Genomic DNA, 24,657 nt, shown 5'->3' on the forward strand with positions numbered 1-24,657 from the left:
GAAAGATCTGGCCGAGTGTCCCGGGGATGTGGAGAAGATCTGGGCCAGCCCCAGTGCCCCGAGGAGGAGCTCACAGTGGCGGCGCCAGCTCGCTGTCGATGTCCCGGTCGCCACGTTCGGCCCCAGGGACAGCGGCCAAGTCAGGGTGGTGATGTCCAAGTGGGAGAAGGCTCGCGTCCTCCGCCAGATGGTCTTGAGCTACAACCGGCCAGCCGACTGCACCCAACACCAGAGGGAGAGCCAGAGACTGTTGCAGGTCCAGATCAAGGCTTTCATTGCCGAGCTGGTGCAACAGAATCAAACCAGCTCCGGCAGATACAACTGAGTGAATTAACAGAGGAGGTATTCGAGGCTGGGCCACACTTTGAATCCCTCCCGTGGTCCCGTTCCCTGCCAGTCCCCGTGTGTCTGGTGTGTTCCAAGAGCCAGTTGAATGGAGGCGGTGATGGTGGCCCTGCCTTTCCACAGTGCGACGCGACTGAGAAAACGCCCCCATCGATCAACAACTATGGGAATCTGTAAGGAATTCCATTATCTAGCTAGGATCTCATCAAACCCCATGCCTAGGGGTGTGAGATTAGCTTTAAGTTTGATGTACAGACACTGTGTGAGATTTCCTCTGGTCTCTCTCCCTATGTGCTGGAGACTGGGGCGAACCATGTTCAAATTAGATGGGCTGAATGGCCAGATTAGATGGGCTGAATGGCCCTGTTTCTGTTCTCATATTAAACTCTACCATTCTTCAGCAGGGCCATTCCTGTCCCTAGCCAAATGTTACTGGCATCCTGAAAGAAATGTTTAAAGTTCTGAGCTCGTTACCAATAGCGAATGGAGGAAATTTCCACCAATCCATTTATAGGGACCACCGCCGATAGCTGTCCTTCCCAAGATGGGCAAAATGGCCCGAAAAGGGATTTAAATTATTGTTGAAACTCTAAAGAAGCGAGAGGAACATGCTGAAAGCAAATGCAGTAAAGGTAGACATTGGAAACCCAACCCAAGAATTCGTCTACACAACATGCAAGGTTATATAGAATTATATCGAATGTACAGCACAGAAACAGGCTGTTCAGCCCAACTGCTCCATGCTGGTGTTTATGCTTCACACCACCCCTCTTCATCTCACCCTATCAGAATATCCTATTCCTCTCTCTCATGTGTTTATCTAACTTCCCCTTAAATGCATCTGTGCTATTCGTCTCAACCACTCCCTGTGGGAGCGAGTTCCACATTCTCACCACTCTCTGGGTAAAGAAGTTTCTCCTGAATTCCCCATTGGATTTATTAGTGACTATCCCTAGTTTTGGGACTCCTCCACAAGTGGAAATATTTTCTCTGCGCCTACCCCACCAAACCTCTTCAAAAGGTTACGGCACTTTATGTTTTTAAGACATTTTCTGATGTCACCTGGTGAACTATGTCAAAATCCAGTTTATGTCACAAAAGGAGATGTCACAGTTGGTGTGAGGCTGTTATAAAACAAAGGGGGGGGGGCGGGGAACCTGTTGCCTGCAGTGAGAGGAGACTCGGGGCTGAAACCCTACTTGCTGTGTGTGTCCTGGTCTGGCATGTCTGACGAGGCCGAGGGTTGCTGTAAAGGGCCGGGAGTGCGACAGACTCTGTTCGGGGAGCTACTGGAGAAAGTGGTCGTGAGGAGCTTACTGGATCCGCTGTGCCACCGGTGGGAGCCGCTCATTTACCACACCCTGTCGCACGTCCTGCGACACGTCGACGTGCTGGGATTCGATTCCCTCCTCTCCGATTACATCGCTTTCGTCCACCGGCCACGCGACAAGCGGAGTCTCGGCTTCTACTTGGAGTTCACGGAGATCTGTATCAACACCATCCTGTACTGGGTGTTTGCCCGAAGGGTCAGCCCCTTGTTGGTGCAGAAACTACTGGAGAGAACCGTCAGCTACCTGGGAGATAGGGGAAGCCGGCTAGGACTGATCTGGAGGTAATTTACTGGGAGCTATTGGCCACCTTTGTGTAAACTTCCATGGAACCATCCACAGCTGGCCGTGCTTTTGGATGTAGAATGTGCATTGCCCTTATTTTAAACAAAGAAAAAAGAACTTGCATTTATATCGCGCGTTTCACAACGTCTCAAAGCGCTTTACACCCAATGAAGTACTTTATTGAAGTGTAGTCATTGTTGTAATGTAGGAAACGCGACAGCCAATTTGCACACAGCAAGTTCTAACAAACAGCAATGAGATAAATGACCAGATAATCTGATTTTAGTGGTATTGGTTAAAGGGACAAATATTGGCCAGGACACCGGGGAGATCTCACCCCGCTCTTCTTCAAAATAGTGGCCGTGGGATCTTTTACGTCCACCTGAGAGGGCAGACGGGGCCTCGGTTTAAAGCCTAATCCGAAAGATGGCACCTCCAACAGTGCAGCACTCCTTCAGCACTGGCCCTCCGACAGTGCAGCACTCCCTTGGCACGGCACCTCCCGACAGTGCAGCACTCGCTCAGTACTGCCCCTCCTGACAGTGCAGCACTCCCTCAATACTGCCCCTCCGACACTGCAGCACTCCCTCAACACTGCCCCTCCAACAATGCAGCACTCCCTCAGCACTGACCCTCCCGACAGCACAGCGCTCCCTCAGTACTGCCTCTCCGACAGCACAGCGCTCTCTTAGTACTGCCCCTCTGACAGTGCAGCGCTCCCTCAGTACTGCCCCTCCGACAGTGCAGCGCTCCCTCAGTACTGCCCCTCCGGCAGCGCAGCGCTCCCTCAGTACAGCCCTTCTGACAGTGCATTATTCCCTCAGCACTGACCCAACAGCGCAGCGCTCCCTCAGTATTGCCCCGCCGACAGCGCAGCGCTCCCTCAGTACTGCCCCTCCGACAGTGCAGAGCTCACTCAGTACTGCCCCTCCGACAGCGCAGCACTCCCTCAGTAGTGCCCCTCCGACAGCGCAGCGCTCCCTCAGTACTGCCCCTCCAACAGTGCAGCACTCCCTCGGTACTGCCCCTCCGACAGTGCAGCACTCCCTCAGTAACTGACCCTCCGACAGGGCAGTGCTCCCTCAGCAGTGACCCTCCGACAGTGCAGGGCTCCCTCAGTACTGCCCCTCCTACAGTGCAGCACCCCCTCAGTACTGCCCCTCCGACAGTGCAGCACTCCCTCAGTATTGCCCCTCCCACAGTGCAGCGCTCCCTCAGTACTACCCCTCCGACAGTGCAGCACTCCCTCAGTACTGCCCCTCCGACAGTGCAGCACTCCCTCAGTACTGCCCCTCTGACAGTGCAGCACTCCCTCAGTACTGCCCCTCCGACAGTGCAGCACTCCCTCAGTACTGCCCCTCTGACAGTGCAGCACTCCCTCAGTACTGCCCCTCCTACAGTGCAGCACTCCCTCAGTACTACCCCTCCGACAGTGCAGCACTCCCTCAGTACTGCCCCTCCTACAGTGCAGCACTCCTTCAGTACTGCCCCTCTGACAGTGCAGCACTCCCTCAGTACTGCCCCTCCGACAGTGCAGCACTCCCTCAGTACTGCCCCTCTGACAGTGCAGCGCTCCCTCAGTACTGCCACTCCGACAGTGCAGCGCTCCCTCAGTACTGCCCCTCTGACAGTGCAGCACTCCCTCAGTACTGCCCCTCCGACAGTGCAGCACTCCCTCAGTACTGCCCCTGACAGTGCAGCGCTCCCTCAGTACTGCCCCTCTGACAGTGCAGCGCTCCCTCAGTACTGCCCCTCCGACAGTGCAGCGCTCCCTCAGTACTGCCCCTCTGACAGTGCAGCACTCCCTCAGTACTGCCCCTCTGACAGTGCAGCACTCCCTCAGTACTGCCCCTCCGACAGTGGAGCACTCCCTCAGTACTGCCCCTCCGACAGTGCAGCACTCCCTCAGTACTGCCACTCTGACAGTGCAGCGCTCCCTCAGTGCTGCCCCTCCGACAGTGCAGCGCTCCCTCAGTACTGCACCTCCGACAGCGCAGCGCTCCCTCGGTACTGCCCCTCCGACAGTGCAGCATCCCTCAGTACTGCCCCTCCGACAGTGCAGCACTCCCTCAGTACTGCCCCTCCGACAGTGCAGCACTCCCTCAGTACTGACCCTCCGACAGTGCAGAGCTCACTCAGTACTGCCCCTCCGACAGTGCAGCACTCCCTCAGTACTGCCCCTCCAACAGTGCAGCACTCCCTCAGTACTGACCCTCCGACAGTGCAGAGCTCACTCAGTACTGCCCCTCCGACAGTGCAGCACTCCCTCAGTACTGCCCCTCCGACAGTGCAGCACTCCCTCAGTACTGACCCTCCGACAGTGCAGAGCTCACTCAGTACTGCCCCTCCGACAGTGCAGCACTCCCTCAGTACTGCCCCTCCGACAGTGCAGCACTCCCTCAGTACTGACCCTCCAACAGTGCAGAGCTCACTCAGTACTGCCCCTCCGACAGCGCAGCGCTCCCTCAGTAATGTACTGGAGTGTCAGCCTAAATTTTGATGCTCAAGTCTCTGGAGTGGGACTTGAAAAGAGAGAAAGAAAGACTTGCATTTATATGGCGCCTTTCACGACCACCGGACGTCCCAAAGCACTTTACAGCCAATGAAGTACATTTTTGAAGTGTCGTCACTGTTGTAATGTAGGAATGAACCCACAACCTTCTGACTCAAAAGCGAGAGTGCTGCCCACTGAGCCACGGCTGACACTTTCATTCAACGATCCACATCTGGCCGTGTTTTTGATGTTGATTATGTATTAATTATATTTTACTGTGTAATACGTTTAGTGCTAATTATTGCGCTCCTGTGAAGCGCTTTGTCTTCCTATGTTAAAGGCGCTCTATAAATGCAAGTTTCTGGTATAATGTTGCTCACCTGAGTTTACTCTATCTCTCGCTTCTTTTTAAAAGCGAGCTAACCATTCTCTGGAGTGAAGGAGTTTCTGCTGAATTCCCTATTGGATTTATTAGTGACTATCTTATATTTATGACCCCTAGTTCTGGTCTCCCCCACAAGTGTACATCTCTACATCTACCCTATCAAACCCTTTCTGTGAAACGGCACCAACTGTTACTGCTGTCAATCATAGAGACATAAGAACATAAGAATTAGGAGCAGGATTTGGCCCCTTGAGCCTGCTCCGCCATTCAATAAGATCATGGCTGATCTTCTACCTCATCTCCACTTTCCTGCACTATCCCCATATCATTTGATTCCCTTAATATTCAAAAATCTATCGATCTCTGTCTTGAATATACTCAACGACTGAGCCTCCACAGCCCTCTGGGGTAGAGAATTCCAAAGATTCACCACCCTCTGAGTGAAGAAATTTCTCCTCATCTCAGTCCTAAATGGCCGACACCTTATTCTGAGACTGTGACCCCTGGTTCTAGATTCCCCCAGCCAGGGGAAACATCCTCCCTGCATCTACCCTGTCAAACCCTGTAAGAATTTTTATGTTTCAGTGAGACGATGGAGTTCTGCCTCACAGGCCTTTGTTGCTACATCTATAAGCAGCTCCTGGCCAGGAATTCAGATTAAGACCATGACTAGAGCTTGCATGAGAAAATTGTGCCGAAGATGTTCCCCTTTTTACCTGGTTTTCACAATGACAATAAATGGCGTGACTTCAAAAGCAAATGCAAGACCTACCATCATAATATTCAAAGATCTAAAAGAATGTTCCTTTGTGCCTGGGCCCTAAGCTCTGGAATTCCCTTCCTAAACCTCTCCACCTCTCCTCCTTTAAGACGCTCCTTAAAACCTGCCTCTTTGACCCAGCTTTTGGTCACCGGCCCTAATATCTCCTTATGTGGCTCGGTGTCAAATTTTGGTGTGATCATCACTCCTGTGAAGCTCCTTGGGACCTTTCACTACATTAAAGGCGCTATATAAATACAAGCTGTTGTTGTTGCCGTATATTATAAGCTTCCGCTCATATCTAATGGCAGAAATTCAGGAATTCTAAGTAAGACAAGTGAACAAAACTTGAATGATAAAATTGTGTTGAAGGGAATTCCCCTTTTTATGTGGTTTTCAAAATGGAAATAAATGGCGTGACTTTAAATGCAAGAACCATCATCGTAACATTCAAAGTTCTAAAAGAATGTAAATTTGTGCATCCGTGTTCTCCTGGGACCTGTTGCTTTCGAATAACGTGCGTCATTTACAAATGATGAGGTAAATAATAAACCGTAGTAGAGGCTGCTTTTAAAATGTCGTTATTAACTGGGCTTCTGAATTCCCTGTTTGCGTTGCAGGACCTTCACACCAGTGTACAATCCAAACCCATTAAGCGGAGTGACCCCCTTACACTTTGTAGCTCAAGGCAGGCAGTCAGACATTCTGAAGATTTTACTCCAGTATGGGATACTGGAGAGCGAGCACAGCCCCATGTCCACAATCCTCATCGTCCTCTTCTACCCAACACCAGTAGCAAGAGTGCATGACCCTGAGTCAACACACATAATAGAGGAGGCAAAACTATGTCTCGGTTTATGCGTTAGAGTGATGTGTCGCATACACGTCGCACAGATTAAGGTAGGTTCTGCTGTCAGCCATGCAAGATATTCAAAGACTTGTTTTTGTTTGGAGTTAACATGTTTGTTTTTTAACAGTCCAAAGGCTCTGTTTAATACACGGATCCATTGTGCCTCACAACCCCCCCTGTGACGGCTTTGGAAGCTGTTAACATTAGAGCGATTTTAAAATGCTCCTCCTTGTGTTCAAATCCCTCCATGGTCTTGGCCCTTCCCTATCTGTGCAACCTCCTCCAGTTCTATGACCCTCCTGGGATCTCTGCGCTCCTCCAATTCTGAACTTCTTGCGCATCCCCCGATTTTCATCGCTCCACCGTTGGCAGCCGTGCCTTCAGCTGTCTGGGGCCCTAAGCTTGGGAATTCGCTCCCTAAACCTCTCCGCCTCTCCCGTCCTTTTTAGACGCTCCTTAAAACCTACCTCTTTGACCAAGCTTTCGGTCACCTGTCCTAATATCTCTTTATGTGGCTCGGTGTCAAATTCTGTTTGATAATCGCTCCTGGGAAGCGCCTTGGGACAGTTTACTATGTTAAAGGCGCTGTATAAATGCAAGTTGTTGTTATAAGCCCGATAGTCCTGTCCTGGGAACCTGGGGAATGCTTAGTTCCCAGACGTAAAGGAGAGGGTATTACATTGCCTGTGGAATTCTGGACCTTCTCTCAAAACTGGGGGAAGAGGAGCGAGCATGGCTCCTGCAACAAGCACAGGTATTGTATTGTAATTGCATAGAACCAAGGGAGAAGAGGCCCCAACGGGATGTCCCACCTCATCTTTCTCCGGATGAGTTGAGGGAAGCGTGGAACTAGCCCTTCTCAGCCATGCTCATGACCAAAATCCCCAAGCCGAGTGGGTTCAGGCCAGCTCAGACGGAGCCCACCTTCCCAGCGAGGGGAGAGAGGAAGTTTGGGCCCACATTCGCCCCGCTTCAAAAGCGGGGATTGAATCTGATGCCCTACTGATATAGTTAGAAATGATAGAATCGTATGGCACAGAAAGAGGCCATTCGGCCTGCCGTGCCTGTGCCGGTTTTTTGAAAGAGCTATCCAATTAGGCAGCACGGTGGCATAGTGGTTAGCACTGTTGCCTCACAGCGCCAGGGACCCGGGTTCGAATCCGGCCTCGGGTGACTGTCTGTGTGGAGTTTGCACATTCTCCCCGTGTTTGCGTGGGTTTTCTCCGGGTGCTCCGGTTTCCTCCCACAGTCCAAAAATGTGCGGGTTAGGTTGATTGGCTATGATAAATTGACCCTTAGTGTTAGGGGGATTAAATACGTGGGGTTACAGGGATATGGTGGGATATGTGTTGGTGTAGGGGTTACGGGGATCGGGTGGGATATGTGTCAGTGCAGGCTCGATGGGCCGAAATGGCCTCTATCTGCACTGTGGGGTTTCTGTGATTCTGTGATTCTGTGATGTGTCGGTGCAGGCTCGATGGGCCGAAATGGCCTCTATCTGCACTGTGGGGTTTCTGTGATTCTGTGAATTAGGCCCACACCCCAGCTTTTTGCAAATTAGTCCTCTTCAAGAACATGTCCAATTGCCTTTTGAAAGATTCTTTTGAAAGAATCTGATTCCACCACCCTTTCAGATAGTGCGTACCAGATCTTAACAACCCTCTGTGCGAAGAAATTTCTCCTCATTTCCCCTTTAGTTCTTTTGCCAGTTATTTTCTGTAACCTCTCTGGTTAATGATCCACTTGCCAGAGGAAGCAATTTCTCCCTACTTGCTCTATCGAAACCCCTCGTCACTTTAAACACCTCTGTTAAATCTCCGCTTAACCTTCTCTGCTCTAAGGAGAACAACCTCAACTTCTCTAGTCTCCCCACATAACTGAAGTCCCTCTTCCCTGGTACCATGCTAGTAAATCTAGGAAGAGAGGGATAAACAGAGGGACGTATGTGGAGAGAAAGAGGGAGACAGACATGGAGAGAGGGAAACACAAGGACAGAGAGAGAGTGTCAGGTGAGGACTGTGTTGGGCCTTGCTGTGTTGCCCCTTGAGTGAATAGACCAGTGACATTTGTAAAGTCTCACGGGTAATACTTTGTCTCTTGGGTGAGATACCGGAGAGCTCCCAGTGTCTGAGGGACCATACACCCAGCACCGAGTCAACAACAACAACTTGCATTTATATAGCGCCATTAATGTAGTAAAATGTCCCAACTTCACAGGCGGGTTATCAAACAAAATTTGACACCGAGCCACACAAGGAGATATTAGGGTAGATGACCAAAAGCTTGGTCAAAGAGCATCTTAAAAGAGGAGAGAGAAGCAGAGAGGTTTAGGGAGGGAATTCCAGAGCTTAGGGGCCCAGGCAGCTGAAGGCACGGCCGCCAATGGTGGAGCGATTAAAAACGGGGATGCTCAAGAGGCCAGAATTGGAGGAGAGCAGAGATCGTGTAGGGCTGGAGGAGGTTAGAGAGATAGGGATGGGCAAGGTCATGGATGGAAGTGTAAACAATCGAGGCGTTGCCGGACACCTTCAGGAGAGGAGGGGAAGGCGAGCACATTGGTGAGAAAAGAGGCTGTGTTTTAACGAGTAAGATACAGATAGCAGTGTAACACACTCTCCTTGTTGCTTTTGTTTGTAGGCACATAATAGTTTTAGACGGCAACCTCTCATTTCTAACTGGTTGGATTACGTTCCTGTGACACGGTATCAAGAGCCGTGTGAGCTACTCCACCTCTGCAGAATGTCTATTAGAAGTTGCCTGCTAGCCAACAGCGGGCTGCCCAGTGGAATATCCTCACTGCCGCTTCCCAGATCGCTTCAGAATTACTTGAACTTGGAAAGCTAAGGTGGAAAGACCTCCCTCCTCCCCACCTTTGGCTGCAGACCTGTTTTAACAGATTGGGGACAGGGACAACAGAGAAGAAAAAAAAAACTCCTGGCCCTTCAGGAGAGAAAAAAGAACCGATTCATTATCACAGCGTTTACATCACGTTCTATCGCTTCACAACATGCAATAAACTCAGAAATTGCAGCAATTTCTGCAACTGTTTTATTGTTTCCTTACCAACCCTTTAAAAACGGCATTCAAACTTTTCACAGAAACTGAATTTATAGTTAAAATTCAAAAAGCAAATCATTTACAAACTTTAAATTTGTACCCAAGTCAAACTTCTGATAAAACACTGGCCCAGAATCTGCGACAGCGGGGCATTTCGCGCCACACACCCAGTTAGTTAGGACTTTTCCCCCCTCATCCTTCAGCACGAACATAATTTGGAAGTGCGAGCTGATAACGGAGCGGCAAGGGCAGCAGGGCACCTGGGACCATGGTGATCGATGGGACCAACCGTGCATCTCCTTAATCAGTGAGATTTAAGGGTTGAGAAATTAAAAGAGGGAGGGCTGAGAAGGAAATAGGGTGAATTAGAGTAAAATCAGGGACAGAAAGAGAAATAAAGAGAGGGAAAGATAGAGTGGATTAAGAGAGAGAAGGCAGAAGAAAGGAAAAGTAATAATAAAAAATAATATTTTAAAAATCCCCAACACAATTTATTACTTGCAGGAAATGAGACTCCACAGTTTCAATTGTTCCCTTTCCGGGCCGGAGAGGTTGAGCAGCATTGCCCAAACATAAATCTCCTCATTAAAAAGGGTACTTAAGTAGCAGCCCTAACTGCAGTGAGTTTAATGGGTAATTAATGCGCAAATGCAGCAACTTCGTGATACTCGGGGAGGTTGGGGGCGAGATGCCGTTTTCGCGAAGCTAACGGCGGAGCAGAGCAAATCGGCCATCGACGTGTGGCGATTCGCACCTCACGCCGTATCTCTTCCTCGCCACAAGTTGCTGAAGGATTTACACGTTAATGATGCCTTTGTTTTGGCAGCAAAACCTGGGCCAGTATCTTTATTTTTCAAATTACGCCGGTGCTTGCAAACACCACGTTATTAACAGCTTTGCTGCTGTTTGGAGCTAAACTGTTCTCAGCTGGAACCATCTGCCTGTGGAGATTGCCTGGCTGCAAGGCAGTCTGCTTCATACCTTTTCCTCAGGCCCGTTAGGTACATCCGCAAACGATCTGGGTCCAGGCAGGAGTTTCTTGCTGCCTGCACTAGTCTGGTAGCCAGGTGATGCATCGCTCGCTGCTGCAGAGACTCAGCAGTGTTGCTCTGTTTACGCTGCAATTCAGCAAAAAATACGAGAATCAGACTTCTACTACAGAATCAACTGGTGTACTTATAAAATGTAACATCAATTCAAAAACATACCAGCCTTTTGTGTTGGCTGAGGATCAGTGGGTAGCACTCTCGCGTCTGAGTCAGGAGAGCTGATGGTTTGAGTCACACTCCAGAGACTCGAGCCCATAATGCAGGCTGACACTCCCGGTGCAGTACTGAAGAAATGCTGCACTGTCGGAGGGGCAGTACTGAGGGAGTGCTGCACTGTCGGAGGGGCAGTACTGAGGAAGCGCTGCACTGTCAGAGGGGCAGTACTGAGGGAGTGCTGCACTGTCGGAGGGGCAGTACTGAGGGAGTGCTGCACTGTCGGAGGGGCAGTACTGAGGGAGTGCTGCACTGTCAGAGGGGCAGTACTGAGGGAGTGCTGCACTGTCGGAGGGGCAGTACTGAGGGAGTGCTGCACTGTCAGAGGGGCAGTACTGAGGGAGTGCTGCACTGTCGGAGGGGCAGTACTGAGGGAGTGCTGCACTGTCAGAGGGGCAGTACTGAGGGAGTGCTGCACTGTCGGAGGGGCAGTACTGAGGGAGTGCTGCACTGTCAGAGGGGCAGTACTGAGGGAGTGCTGCACTGTCGGAGGGGCAGTACTGAGGGAGTGCTGCACTGTCAGAGGGGCAGTACTGAGGGAGCGCTGCACTGTCGGAGGGGCAGTACTGAGGGAGTGCTGCACTGTCAGAGGGGCAGTACTGAGGGAGTGCTGCACTGTCGGAGGGGCAGTACTGAGGGAGTGCTGCACTGTCGGAGGGGCAGTACTGAGGAAGCGCTGCACTGTCAGAGGGGCAGTACTGAGGGAGTGCTGCACTGTCAGAGGGGCAGTACTGAGGGAGCGTTGCACTGTCGGAGGGGCAGCACTGAGGGAGTGCTGCACTGTCGGAGGGGCAGTACTGAAGGAGCACTGCACTGTCGGAGTGGCAGTACTGAGGGAGTGCAGCACTGTCGGAGGGTTAGTACTGAGAGAGCGCTGCACTGTCGGAGGGGAAATACTGAGCGAGCGCTGCACTGTCGGAGGGGCAGTACTGAGGGAGCGCTGCACTGTCGGAGGGGCAGTACTGAAGGAGCGCTGCACTGCCGGAGGAGCAGCACTGAGGGAGCGCTGCACTGTCGGAGGGGCAGTACTGAGGGAGCGCTGCACTGTCGGAGGGGCAGTACTGAAGGAGCGCTGCACTGCCGGAGGAGCAGCACTGAGGGAGCGCTGCACTGTCGGAGGGGCAGTACTGAGGGAGCGCTGCACTGTCGGAGGGGCAGTTCTGAGGAAGCGCTGCACTGTCGGAGGGCAGTACTGAGGGAGCGCTGCACAGTCGGAGGGGCAGTACTGAGGGAGTGCTGCACTGTTGGCGGGTCAGTACTGAGGGAGCGCTGCACTGTCGGCGGGTCAGTACTGAGGGAGCGCTGCGCTGTCGGAGGCGCAGTACTGAGGGAGTGCTGCACTGTCGGGGGGCAGTACTGAGGGAGCGCTGCACTGTCGGAGGGGCAGTACTGAGGGAGTGCTGCACTGTCGGAGGGGCAGTACTGAGGGAGGGCTGCACTGTCGGAGGGCAGTACTGAGGGAGCGCTGCACTGTCGGAGGGGCAGTACTGAGGGAGTGCTGCACTGTCGAAGGGACAGTACTGAGGGAGCGCTGCACTGTTGGAGGAGCAGTACTGCGAGAGCGCTGCACAGTCGGTGGGGCACTACTGAGGGAGCGCTGCACTGTCGGAGGGGCAGTACTGAGGGACTGCTGCACTGTCGGAGGGGCAGTACTGAGGGAGCGCTGCAGTGTCGGAGGGGCAGTACTGAGGACGCGCTGCACTGTTGGACGGGCAGTACTGAGGGAGCGCTGCACTGATGGAGGGGCAGTACTGAGGGAGCACTGCACTGTCGAGGGGCAGTACTGAGGGAGTGCTGCACTGTCGGAGGGGCAGTACTGTGGGAGTGCTGCACTTTTGGAGGGCAGTACTGAGGGAGCGCCGCACTGTCGGAGGGGCAGTACTGAGTACTGAGGGAGCGCCGCACTGTCGGAGGGGCAGTACTGAGGGAGTGCTGTACTGTCAGAGGGCAGTACTGAGGGAGCGCTGCACAGTCGGAGGGGCAGTATTGAGGGAGTGCTGCACTGTTGGAGGGGCAGTACTGAGGGACTGCTGCACTGTCGGAGGGGCAGTACTGAGGGAGTGCTGCAGTGTCGGAGGGGCAGTACTGAGGGAGCACTGCACTGTCGAGGGGCAGTACTGAGGGAGTGCTGCACTGTCGGAGGGGCAGTACTGTGGGAGTGCTGCACTGTTGGAGGGCAGTACTGAGGGAGCGCTGCACTGTCGAAGGGGAAATACTGAGCGAGCGCTGCACTGTCGGAGGGGCAGTACTGAGGGAGCGCTGCACTGTCAGAGGGACAGTACTGAGGGAGCGCTGCACTGTCGGAGGGTCAGTACTGAGGGAGTGCTGCACTGTCGGAGGGGCAGTACTGAGGGAGGGCTGCACTGTCAGAGGGCAGTACTGAGGGAGCGCTGCACTGTCGGAGGGGCAGTACTGAGGGAGTGCTGCTCTGTCGGAGGGACAGTACTGAGGGAGCGCTGCACTGTCGGAGGAGCAGTACTGAGGGACGCTGCACTGTTGGAGAGGTAGTACTGAGGGAGCGCTGCACTGTCGGAGGGGCAGTACTGAGGAAGCGCTGCACTGCCAGAGGGGAGTACTGGGAGAGCGCTGCACTGTCGGAGGGGCAGTACTGAGGGACGCTGCACTGTTGGAGAGGTAGTACTGAGGGAGCGCTGCACTGTCGGAGGGGCAGTACTGAGGGACCGCTGCACTGTCGGAGGGGCAGTACTGAGGGAGCGCAGCACTGTCAGAGGGGCAGTACTGAGGGAGCGCTGCACTGTCAGAGGGTCAGTACTGAGGGAGTGCAGCACTGTCGGAGAGGCAGTACTGAGGGAGCGCTGCACTGTCGGAGGGGCAGTTCTGAGGAAGCGCTGCACTGTCGGAGGGCAGTACTGAGGGAGTGCTGCACTGTCGGAGGGGCAGTACTGAGGGAGTGCTGCACTGTCGGAGGGGCAGAACTGAGGGAGTGCTGCACTGTCAGAGGGCAGTACTGGGAGAGCGCTGCACTGTCGGAGGGGCAGTACTGAGGGAGCGCTGCACTGTCGGAGGGGCAGTACTGAGGGACCGCTGCACTGTCGGAGGGGCAGTACTGAGGGAGCGCAGCACTGTCAGAGGGGCAGTACTGAGGGAGCGCTGCACTGTCAGAGGGTCAGTACTGAGGGAGTGCAGCACTGTCGGAGAGGCAGTACTGAGGGAGCGCTGCACTGTCGGAGGGGCAGTTCTGAGGAAGCGCTGCACTGTTGGAGGGCAGTACTGAGGGAGCGCTGCACAGTCGGAGGGGCAGTACTGAGGGAGTGCTGCACTGTCGGCGGGTCAGTACTGAGGGAGCGCTGCACTGTCGGAAGGGCAGTTCTGAGGAAGCGCTGCACTGTCGGAGGGCAGTACTGAGGGAGCGCTGCACAGTCGGAGGGGCAGTACTGAGGGAGTGCTGCACTGTCGGCGGGTCAGTACTGAGGGAGCGCTGCGCTGTCGGAGGCGCAGTACTGAGGGAAAGCTGCACTGTCGGAGAGGCCGTACTGAGGGAGCGCTGCACTGTCGGAGGGGCAGTACTGAGGGAGCGCAGCACTGTCAGAGGGGCAGTACTGAGGGAGCGCTGCACTGTCAGAGGGTCAGTACTGAGGGAGTGCAGCACTGTCGGAGAGGCAGTACTGAGGGAGCGCTGCACTGTCGGAGGGGCAGTTCTGAGGAAGCGCTGCACTGTCGGAGGGCAGTACTGAGGGAGTGCTGCACTGTCGGAGGGGCAGTACTGAGGGAGTGCTGCACTGTCGGAGGGGCAGAACTGAGGGAGTGCTGCACTGTCAGAGGGCAGTACTGGGAGAGCGCTGCACTGTCGGAGGGGCAGTACTGAGGGAGCGCTGCACTGTCGGAGGGGCAGTACTGAGGGACCGCTGCACTGTCGGAGGGGCAGTACTGAGGGAGCGCAGCACTGTCAGAGGGGCAGTACTGAGGGAGCGCTGCACTGTCAGAGGGTCAGTACTGAGGGAGTGCAGCACTGTCGGAGGGGCAGTACTGAGGAAGGGCTGCACTGTCAGAGGGCAGTACTGAGGGAGCGCTGCACTGTCGGAGGGGCAGTACTGAGGGAGTGCTGCACTGTCGGAGGGGCAGTACTGAGGGAGCGCTGCACTGTCGGAGGAGCAGTACTGAGGGACGCTGCACTGTTGGAGGGGTAGTACTGAGGGAGCGCTGCACTGTTGGAGGGGCAGTACTGAGGGAGTGCAGCACTGTCGGAGTGGCAGTACTGAGGGGGTGCTGCACTGTCGGGGGGGCAGTACTGAGGGAGCGCTGCACTGTCGGGGGGGCAGTACTGAGGGAGTGCAGCACTGTCGGAGTGGCAGTACTGAGGGGGTGCTGCACTGTCGGAGTGGCAGTACTGAGGGGGTGCTGCACTGTCGGGGGGGCAGTACTGAGGGACCGCTGCACTGTCGGAGAGGCAGTACTGAGGGAGCGCTGCCAATCCTCCAGGATTGGCCTGGATCCTCCAGGAATGAAAGATTAATCTCCAGGACACTGCTGCGAGCAACACCCAGGAAAAAATCATAGAGATGTTAAAATTTTCTTTGAGTACTTCATTTATTAGTTGTAAAGATATTGGAGATGGGAAAATTGCATGTCTTACGAACAGTCAAGAATCATCAAATTGAATAACAAAGGGACTTTTCGTTTTACACTTCACGTGGGATGGCAGGGAGTCGCGAGGATGGTCGTGTTGGGTGACCAATGGCGGGAGTGAGGGGGCAGGGCACCGCGAGGATGGTCGTGTTGGGCGACCAATGGCGGGAGTGTGAGGGGGCGGGGCACCGCGAGGATGGGATGTGTTGGGTGACCAATGGCGGGAGTGTGGGGGGCGGGGCACCGCGAGGATGGGACGTGTTGGGCGACCAATGGCAGGAGAGTGAGGGGGCGGGGCACCGCGAGGATGGGACGTGTTGGGCGACCAATGGCGGGAGTGTAGGGGCGGGGCACCGCGAGGATGAGACGCGTTGGGCGACCAATGGCAGGAGAGTGAAGGGGCGGGGCACCGCGAGGATGGGACGTGTTGGGCGACCAATGGCGGGAGAGTGAGGGGGCGGGGCACCGTGAGGATGGGACGTGTTGGGCGACCAATGGCGGGAGAGTGAGGGGGCGGGGCACCGCGAGGATGGGACGTGTTGGGCGACCAATGGCAGGAGTGTGGGAGCGGGGCACCGCGAGGGTGGGACGTGTTGGGTGACCAATGGCGGGAGTGTGGGGGCGGGGCACCGCGAGGATGGGACGTGTTGGGCAACCAATGGCAGGAGAGTGAGGGGGCGGGGCCCCACGAGGATAGGACGTGTTGAGTGACCAATGGCGGGAGTGTGAGGGGGCGGGGCACCGCGAGGATGGGACGTGTTGGGTGACCAATGGCGGGAGTGTGAGGGGGCGGGGCACCGCGAGGATGGGATATGTTGGGTGACCAATGGCGGGAGTGTGAGGGGGCGGGGCACCGCGAGGATGGGACGTGTTGGGTGACCAATGGCGGGAGTGTGAGGGGGCGGGGCATCGCGAGGATGGGACGTGTTGGGTGACCAATGGCAGGAGTGTGGGGCGGGGCTCCGCGAGGATGGGACGTGTTGGGTGACCAATGGCGGGAGTGTGGGGGCGGGGCACCGCGAGGATGGGACGTGTTGGGTGACCAATGGCGGGAGTGTGGGGGCGGGGCACCGCGAGGATGGGACGTGTTGGGTGACCAATGGCGGGAGTGTGGGGGCGGGGCACCGCGAGGATGGGGCGTGTTGGGTGACCAATGGCGTGAGTGTGGGGGCGGGGCACCGCGAGGATGGGACATGTTGGGCGACCAATGGCGGGAGTGTGGGGGCGGGGCACCGCGACGTTGGGACATGTTGGGTGACCAATGGTGGGAGTGTGGGGGGCGGGGCACCGCGAGGTTGGGATGTGTTGGGCGACCAATAGCGGGAGTGTGGGGGCGGGGCACCGCGAGGATGCGACGTGTTGGGTGACCAATGGCGGGAGTTTGAGCGGGCGGGGCACCGTGAGGATGGGATGTGTTGGGCGACCAATGGCGGGAATGTGGGGGTGGGGCACCGCGAGGATGGTCGTGTTGGGCGACCAATGGCGGGAGTGTGGGGGTGGGGCACCGTGAGGATGGGACGTGTTGGGCGACCAATGGCGGGAGTGTGGGGGGCGGGGCACCGCGAGGATGGGACGTGTTGGGTGACCAATGGCGGGAGTGTGGGGGCGGGGCACCGCGAGGATGGGACGTGTTGGGCGACCAATGGCGGGAGTGTGGGGGCGGGGCTCGGCGAGGATGGGATGTGTTGGGTGACCAATTGCGGGAGTGTGGGGGGCGGGGCACCACGAGGATCGGACGTGTTGGGTGACCAATGGCGGGAGTGTGGGGGCGGGGCACCGCGAGGATGGGACGTGTTGGGTGACCAAAGGCGGGAGTGTGGGGGCAGTGCTCGGCGAGGATGGGTCGTGTTGGGTGACCAATGGCGGGAGTGTGGGGGGCGGGGCACCGCGAGGTTGGGATATGTTGGGCGACCAATAGCGGGAGTGTGGGGGCGGGGCACCGCGAGGATGCGACGTGTTGGGTGACCAATGGCGGGAGTTTGAGCGGGCGGGGCACCGTGAGGATGGGATGTGTTGGGCGACCAATGGCGGGAATGTGGGGGTGGGGCACCGCGAGGATGGGATGTGTTGGGCGACCAATGGCGGGAGTGTGGGGGCGGGGCTCGGCGAGGATGGGACGTGTTGGGTGACCAATTGCGGGAGTGTGGGGGGCGGGGCACCACGAGGATGGGACGTGTTGGGTGACCAATGGCGGGAGTGTGGGGGCGGGGCACCACGAGGATGGGACGTGTTGGGCGACCAATGGCGGGAGTGTGGGGGTGGGGCACCGCGAGGATGGGATGTGTTGGGTGACCAATGGCGGGAGTGTGAGGGCGGGGCACCGCGAGGATGGGTTGTGTTGGGTGACCAATGGCGGGAGTGTGGGGGGCGGGGCACCGCGAGGATGGGACGTGTTGGGTGACCAATGGCGGGAGTGTGGGGGCAGTGCTCGGCGAGGATGGGTCGTGTTGGGTGACCAATGGCGGGAGTGTGGGGGATGGGGCACCGTGAGAATGGGACATGTTGGGTGACCAATGGCGGGATTGTGGGGGCAGGGCTCGGCGAGAATGGGTCGTGTTGGGCGACCAATGGCGGGAGTGTGGGGGATGGGGCACCGCGAGGATGGGACGTGTTGGGCGACCAATGGCGGGAGTGTGGGGGTGGGGCACCGCGAGGATGGGACGTGTTGGGTGACCAATGGCGGGAGTGTGAGGGTGCGGGGCACCGCGAGGATGGGACGTGTTTGGCGACCAATGGCGGGAGTGTGAGGGGGCGGGGCTCGGTGAGGATGGGACGTGTTGGGTGACCAATGGCGGGAGTGTGAGGGTGCGGGGCACTGCGAGGATGGGACGTGTTTGGCGACCAATGGCGGGAGTGTGAGGGGGCGGGGCACCGCGAGGATGGGACGTGTTGGGTGACCAATGGCGGGAGTGTGGGGGCGGGGCTCCGCGAGGATGGGACGTGTTGGGCGACCAATGGCGGGAGTGTGGGGGGCGGGGCACCACGAGAACGTGTCGTGTTGGGTGACCAATGGCGGGAGTGTGAGGGGGCGGGGCACCGCGAGGATGGGACGTGTTGGGCGACCAATGGCGGGAGTGTGGGGGGCGGGGCACCACGAGAACGTGTCGTGTTGGGTGACCAATGGCGGGAGTGTGAGGGGGCGGGGCACCGCGAGGATGGGACGTGTTGGGTGACCAATGGTGGGGGCGGGGCTCCGCAAGGATGGGACATGTTGGGCGACCAATGGCGGGAGTGTGGGGGGCGGGGCACCACGAGAACGGGTCGTGTTGGGTGACCAATGGCGGGAGTGTGAGGGGGCGGGGCACCGCGAGGATGGGATGTGTTGGGTGACCAATGGCGAGAGTGTGGGGGGCGGGGCTCCGCGAGGATGGGACGTGTTGGGCGACCAATGACGGGAGTGTGGGGGCGGGGCACCGCGAGGATGGGACGTGTTGGGCGACCAATGGCGGGAGTGTGGGGGGCGGGGCACCGCGAGGATGGGACGTGTTGGGTGACCAATGGCGGGAGTGTGAGGGGGCGGGGCACCGCGAGGATGGGACGTGTTGGGTGACCAATGGCGGGAGTGTGGGGGGCGGGGCACCGCGAGGATGGGATGTGTTGGGTGACCAATGACGGGAGTGTGGGGGCGGGGCACCGCGAGGATGGGACGTGTTGGGCGACCCATGGCGGGAGTGTGAGGGGGTCGGTGCGGTTGGAAGCAAGAGATCAGCTAATTAAACCTCCAGGAATATGTCCAACCACAGTTGGCAATCTTAATAACACCGCAGTGAGATTTCTACACATACTGTTTGCTACAATATTGATTGCAATACCAGTGATTGTAAATAAAAAGATGCGTATCATTTTCCCATCTGAGGCACTGTCTATTAAACACTACTCTGTAACCCTGGATTTAATCGTGCTTACCCAGATTTGTCTGGTGATGTGAGACGTGATTTCTTTCGCATCGAGTACAATTGACGGGGGAAGAGATGAAACTTCAGCAGCTTTCAAACCTTACGCAAAAGAAAAAGGTCAAAGAAAAGACATTAAGAGAATCATACGGCAGCTGATACTTACATTCAGAGCAGTTTTACGAGGGGCCCACAGGTCCAACTAAAATACTGCAAACAATATTTGACTACACAGTATATGAAGCAAACACATTTTCAGACAGAAGTCATTATGGCTGTGAATTTAGTTCCACTGCAATCCGTGTGGTGAGGGTACTCCCACACTGCTGTTAGGGAGGGAGTTCCAGGATTTTGAACAAGCGACGATGAAGGATCGGCGATATACTTCCAAGTCAGGATGGTGTGCGACTTGGAGGGGACCTTGTAGGTGGTGGTGTTCCCATGCGCCTGCTGCCCTTGTCCTTCTAGGCGGTAGAGGTCGCGGGTTTGGCAGGTCCTGTAGATAGTATGCACTGCAGCCATGGTGGGCCGGTGGTGGAGGGCGTGGATGTTAAAGGTGGTGGATGGACCCTGGTTTGCGGTTTTACAGCGATCCGAAGTTGTTACCTTGGGCCCTCAAGTCCCCTCATCATTTTCTTTGCTTTTCTCCTCTCTTTTATTTCTTTAACTTATCCATTTGCGTGATGTGGCGTTGCTGGCAAAGCCATCATTGATCGCCCACCCCCAGTTGTTGCTGTGCATGGCCACTTGGTGAGAGACAAGACATTAATGGCGCATTTTCCTGCTGCATGTTCCCGACATGCAGTCTTGTCCACTCGGAGCATAAATCACGCTACCACGCACATCGGGAAATCACACAAACACAAGCCCGTGATTTTCCTTCCATTAATGGACGTAGATTATGGGTGCACATGCATATACAGATAGACTAGGCTTGTATTCCCTGAGTATAGATGATTAAGGGGTGATCTAATCGAGGTGTTTAAGATGATTAAAAGAGTTGGTAGGGTAGAGAGAGAGAGAAACTACTTCCTCTGATGGCGGTGGGGTGGGGGGAGTCCAGAACAAAGGAGCATAACCTTAAAATTAGAGCTAGGCCTTTCATGGGTGATGCCAGTGCAGCCTTCAGTCGCCTGAGGAAGAGAGTGTTTGAAGACCAGGAACTCAAACCCAGCACCAAGCTCATGGTCTACACAGCAGCAGTGATACCCGCCCTCCTGTATGCTTCAGAGGCATGGACCATGTATAGCAGGCACCTCAAAGCACTGGAGAGGTACCACCAACGCTGCCTCCGCAAGATCCTGCAAATCCATTGGCAGGATAGGCGCACCAACGTCAGTGCTCTCGCTCAGGCCAACATCCCCAGCATCGAAGCTTTGACCACGCTCAATCAGCTCCGATGGACGGGTCACATTGTCCGCATGCCCGATACGAGACTCCCAAAACAAGCGCTCTACTCGGAGCTCCGGCACGGCAAGAGAGCCCCAGGTGGGCAGAGGAAACGCTTCAAGGACACCCTCAAAACCTCCTTGAAAAAGTGCAACATCCCCACCGACACCTGGGAATCCCTGGCCCAAGACCGTACAAAGTGGAGGAGAAGCATCCGGGAAGGTGCCAAACACCTCGAGTCTCTTCGCCGGGAGCAAGCGGAAGCCAAGCGCAAACAGCGCAAGGAGCGCACGTCAACCCAAGCACCCCACCCACCCGCCCCTTCAACCACCGTCTGCCCCACCTGTGACAGAGACTGTAGGTCCCACATTGAACTCATCAGTCACCTGAGAACTCATTTTTAGTGTGGAAGCAAGTCATCCTCGGTTCCGAGGGACTGCCTAAGGAGAGAAGATGTCAGAAAGCAATTCTTCCCACAAATGGTAGTGGAAATCTGGAACTCTCCTCCGAAAGGGCAATTGAAAATTTCAAAACTGAGATTGACATCCTTTTGTTAGGCAAGGTTTTTAAGGGTACCAAGGTGAGTAGATGGAGTTAAGATACAGATCAGCCTAATTGAATGTCGGAACTGGGTCGAGAGGCTGAATGGCCTACTCCTCCGTCCCCCCCAGGTGAGACTTCACACCGCTAGTGCACAATCTGAACATTTCTGTCGAGGGCATCACATCCTCTTCTCACTCGATGTCAGGAACATAGGAACAGGAGTAGGCCATTGAGTCCCTCGAGCCTGTTCCTCCATTCAATGAGATAATGCCTGACCTACGACCTAACTCCATATACCCGCCTTTGGCCCATATCCCTTAACACCTTTGGTTAACAAAAATCTATCAATCTCAGATTTAAAATTAACAACTGCCCCAGCATCAATTGCCGTTTGCGGAAGAGAGTTCCAAACTTCTACCACCCTTTGTGTGCAGAAGTGTTTCCTAGTTTCACTCCTGAATTTTTAGACTCTGCCCCCTAGTCCTAGAATTCCAAACCAGCAGAAATAGTTTCTCTCTATCTACCCTATCTGTTCCCTTAATGTCCTGAAAACTTCAATCAGATCACCCCTTAACAATCTAAACTCTAGGGAATACAGCACTAATTTGTGTAATCTCTCCTCGTAACTTAACCCTTGGAGTCCGGGTATCATTCTGGTAAACCTACGCTGCACTCCCTCCAAGGCCAATATATCCTTCCTAAGGTGTAGTGCCCAGAACTGCTCACAGTGCTCCAGGTGTGGTCTAACCAGGGTTTTGTATAGCTGCAGCATAACTTCTACCCCCTTGTATTCTAGTCCTCTAGATATAAAGGCCAGCATTCCATTAGCCTTTTTGATTATTTTCTGTACCTGTTCATGACATTTTATTGATCTATGTACCTGGACCCCCAAGTCTCTTTGGATCTCCACTGTTTTTAGCTTTTCATCATTTAGAAAGTACCCGGTTCTATCCTTTTTTAGGTCCAAAGTGGATGACTTCACATTTGCCTACACTGAAATCCATTTGCCACAGTTTTGCCCATTCATTTAATCTGTCGATGTCCCTTTGTAATTTTATGCTTTCATCTACACTGCCTACAATGCCGCCTATCTTTGTGTCATCGGCAAATTTGGATATGTGGCTTTCTATGCCATCATCTAAGTCGTTAATGAATAATGTGAATAGTTGAGGTCCCAACACAGATCTCTGCGGGACACCACTAATCACATCCTGCCAATTAAAGTACCTGCCCATTATCCCTACTCTCTGTCTCCTGCCGCTCAGCCAATTTCCTAACCAGATCAATAATTTGCCCTCAATTCCTTAGTTAAGTCTCTTATATGGGACTTTGTCACATGCCTTCTGGAAGTCGATATAATTAACATCCATAGACATTGCCCTGTCCACTACTTTAGTCACCTCCTCAAAAAATTCAAATCAAGTTTGTCAGGCATGACCTACCTTTTACAAATCCATGCTGGCTCTCTCTGATCAACTGAAAATTTTCAAGGTCTTCAGTCACCCTATCCTTAATTCTAGTCAGCCATCCAAACAGGGATTATTGGATATTGTTTAGGAGCAGGAACCCCGGACGATTTCACTTCCTCCCCACCCCCACCACAATACAAGTTGCTGAAGCCAATTTAGAATCCCAACCAGTGCCCCAAGTCAGATCAGCTATTTCCATTCCAACTTGCGTCACTTGACACTCGAGTCTTCCATTTTTAATTCAACATCTTGTAAGAAATAGCTGTTCGATTCAAGGATGGTTTTTAATCCTTAGAACAGAGACTGATAACATGCAGCCGGGAACAGAGAGCGGAAATGTCAGCAAGGTCGAATATCAAGCATCAAAAGACAAATAGAAGTGATAAGGGAATCGTAAAATGCAAAACATCACAGGGTGGTGGGATAATAGACAAAATGGAGCCGTAAAGTCATAAAATGTCCTTAAAGAAACATAACAAAACATTCCTCAGAAAGATAAGAGGGAGGCCTCGTCAGCCATGCAGAAAGGGACGGTGAGGGTTGCCTTCCCGCTTCACAATTGGACAATAGGATGGGGATCAAACGATTGACACCAGGTGATTACCAGCCCACCGAAATAACTATAAATATAGACGACCGAGAGAGGAAATCAGGCAGCCAGGGGCGAAGGCTTCCCCGAGGTGGCTACGGCCTAACTCCTTAGTCAAGGTTAGCCTCTGAGGTGGCTGACGGCCTCACACCTCCAACAGCTTGAGAGATGACCCAACGGAAGTGACCACTGCAGCAGACTGCAGGAATCCACCCAATCCGAGACCACCGTACTGCCTCCCCGTCCATCCAGTCGTGGCATTCCGATTCGGGAGTCGTAGATCGCTCCTACTGTCATGGGTTGTATGTCTAGTATACTCAGCTTAAACCATATGTAATATCTGATTGTGCTTTAAAACTGTAGCTCTTTAATAAAAGCCTTACAACTTCTAAAACCCTGTTGGGTAATCTGTGTGAGCCTGTGATCCTAATCTTACAATCTGCCACAAAACAGCATGAAATTAAGATCATTTTCTCTGCTGCGGTCAAAGCTGTCACAATTTATCTTGATTGTGATGCCAGGACAAATGAGTTTGCTGTGTACCTCAATATTTTTTTTTTATTCGTTAATGGGATGTGGGCATCGCTGGCAAGGCCAGCATTTATTGCCCATCCCTAATTGCCCTTGAGAAGGTGGTGGTGAGCCGCCTTCTTAAACCGCTGCAGTTTGTGTGGTGAAGGTACTCCCACAGTGCTGTTAGGGAGGGAGTTCCAGGATTTTGACCCAGCGACGATGAAGGATCGGTGATATACTTCTAAGTCAGGATGGTGTGTGACTTGGAGGGGAACTTGGAGGTGGTGGTGTTCCCATGCACCTGCTGCCCTTGTCCTTCTAGGTGGAAGAGGTCATGGGTTTGGGAGGTGCTGCCGAAGAAGCCTTGGTGAGTTGCTGCAGTGCATCTTGTAGATGGTGCACACTGCAGCCACGGTACGCCAGTGGTGGAGGGAGTGAATGTTTAAGGTGGTGGATGGGGTGCCAATCAAGCGGGCCGCTTTGTCCTGGGTGGTGTCGGGCTTCTTGAGTGTTGTTGGAGCTGCACTCATCCAGGCAAGTGGAGAGTATTCCATCACACTCCTGACTTGTGCGTTATTGATGGTGGAAAGGCTTTGGGGAGTCAGGAGGTGAGACACTCGCCACAGAATACCTAGCCTCTGACCTGTTCTTGTTGCCACAGTATTTATGTGGCTAGTCCAGTTAAGTTTCTGGTCAGTGATGACTGTAATGATATCAGCAAATAGTGATGTTATTTGTCTGTTTGATTATCATGCCTTACCAGTATAATTGCATGTATTGATTGCTTGTGCCTGACCAGCAGAGGTCATGTGACCGAGACAAGCAAGGCAGTTTAGTTTAGTTTCAGTTTCGTTCTAGATGGATTTCTAGCATCATGTCTCCTGTAAATGCTGTTAGAAAGAGTTGAA

The 24,657-nt window shown here is 54.4% G+C and overlaps 2 protein-coding genes across 2 annotated transcripts in view; one reads left to right on the plus strand and one right to left on the minus strand.

The window, feature by feature from the left end:
- The first annotated feature begins 1,500 nt into the window (after positions 1 to 1,500).
- Positions 1,501 to 9,481, plus strand: LOC147122412 (ankyrin repeat and SOCS box protein 17-like). Its single transcript, XM_085983550.1, has 3 exons — positions 1,501 to 1,957; positions 6,218 to 6,497; positions 9,085 to 9,481. Exons 1-3 carry the CDS (start codon positions 1,569 to 1,571, stop codon positions 9,289 to 9,291), a joined length of 876 nt encoding a protein of 291 aa, XP_085839676.1. The 5' UTR covers positions 1,501 to 1,568; the 3' UTR covers positions 9,292 to 9,481.
- msh4 (mutS homolog 4) overlaps positions 9,426 to 24,657 on the minus strand; it is a 99,492-nt gene continuing 84,260 nt past the window's right edge. The window contains exons 19-20 of the mRNA XM_085983551.1: positions 19,260 to 19,348; positions 9,426 to 10,622 (exon numbers count right to left, since the gene is read on the minus strand). Of these exons, the coding sequence (XP_085839677.1) occupies positions 10,428 to 10,622; positions 19,260 to 19,348 (284 nt within the window). The 3' untranslated portion in view covers positions 9,426 to 10,427. The remainder of the gene's footprint in view (positions 10,623 to 19,259; positions 19,349 to 24,657) is intronic.

The sequence above is a fragment of the Somniosus microcephalus genome, chromosome 3, assembly GCF_052327205.1.
Source record: "Somniosus microcephalus isolate GS21.2 chromosome 3, FLI_Smic_1.0, whole genome shotgun sequence".
Lineage (NCBI taxonomy): Eukaryota > Metazoa > Chordata > Chondrichthyes > Squaliformes > Somniosidae > Somniosus > Somniosus microcephalus.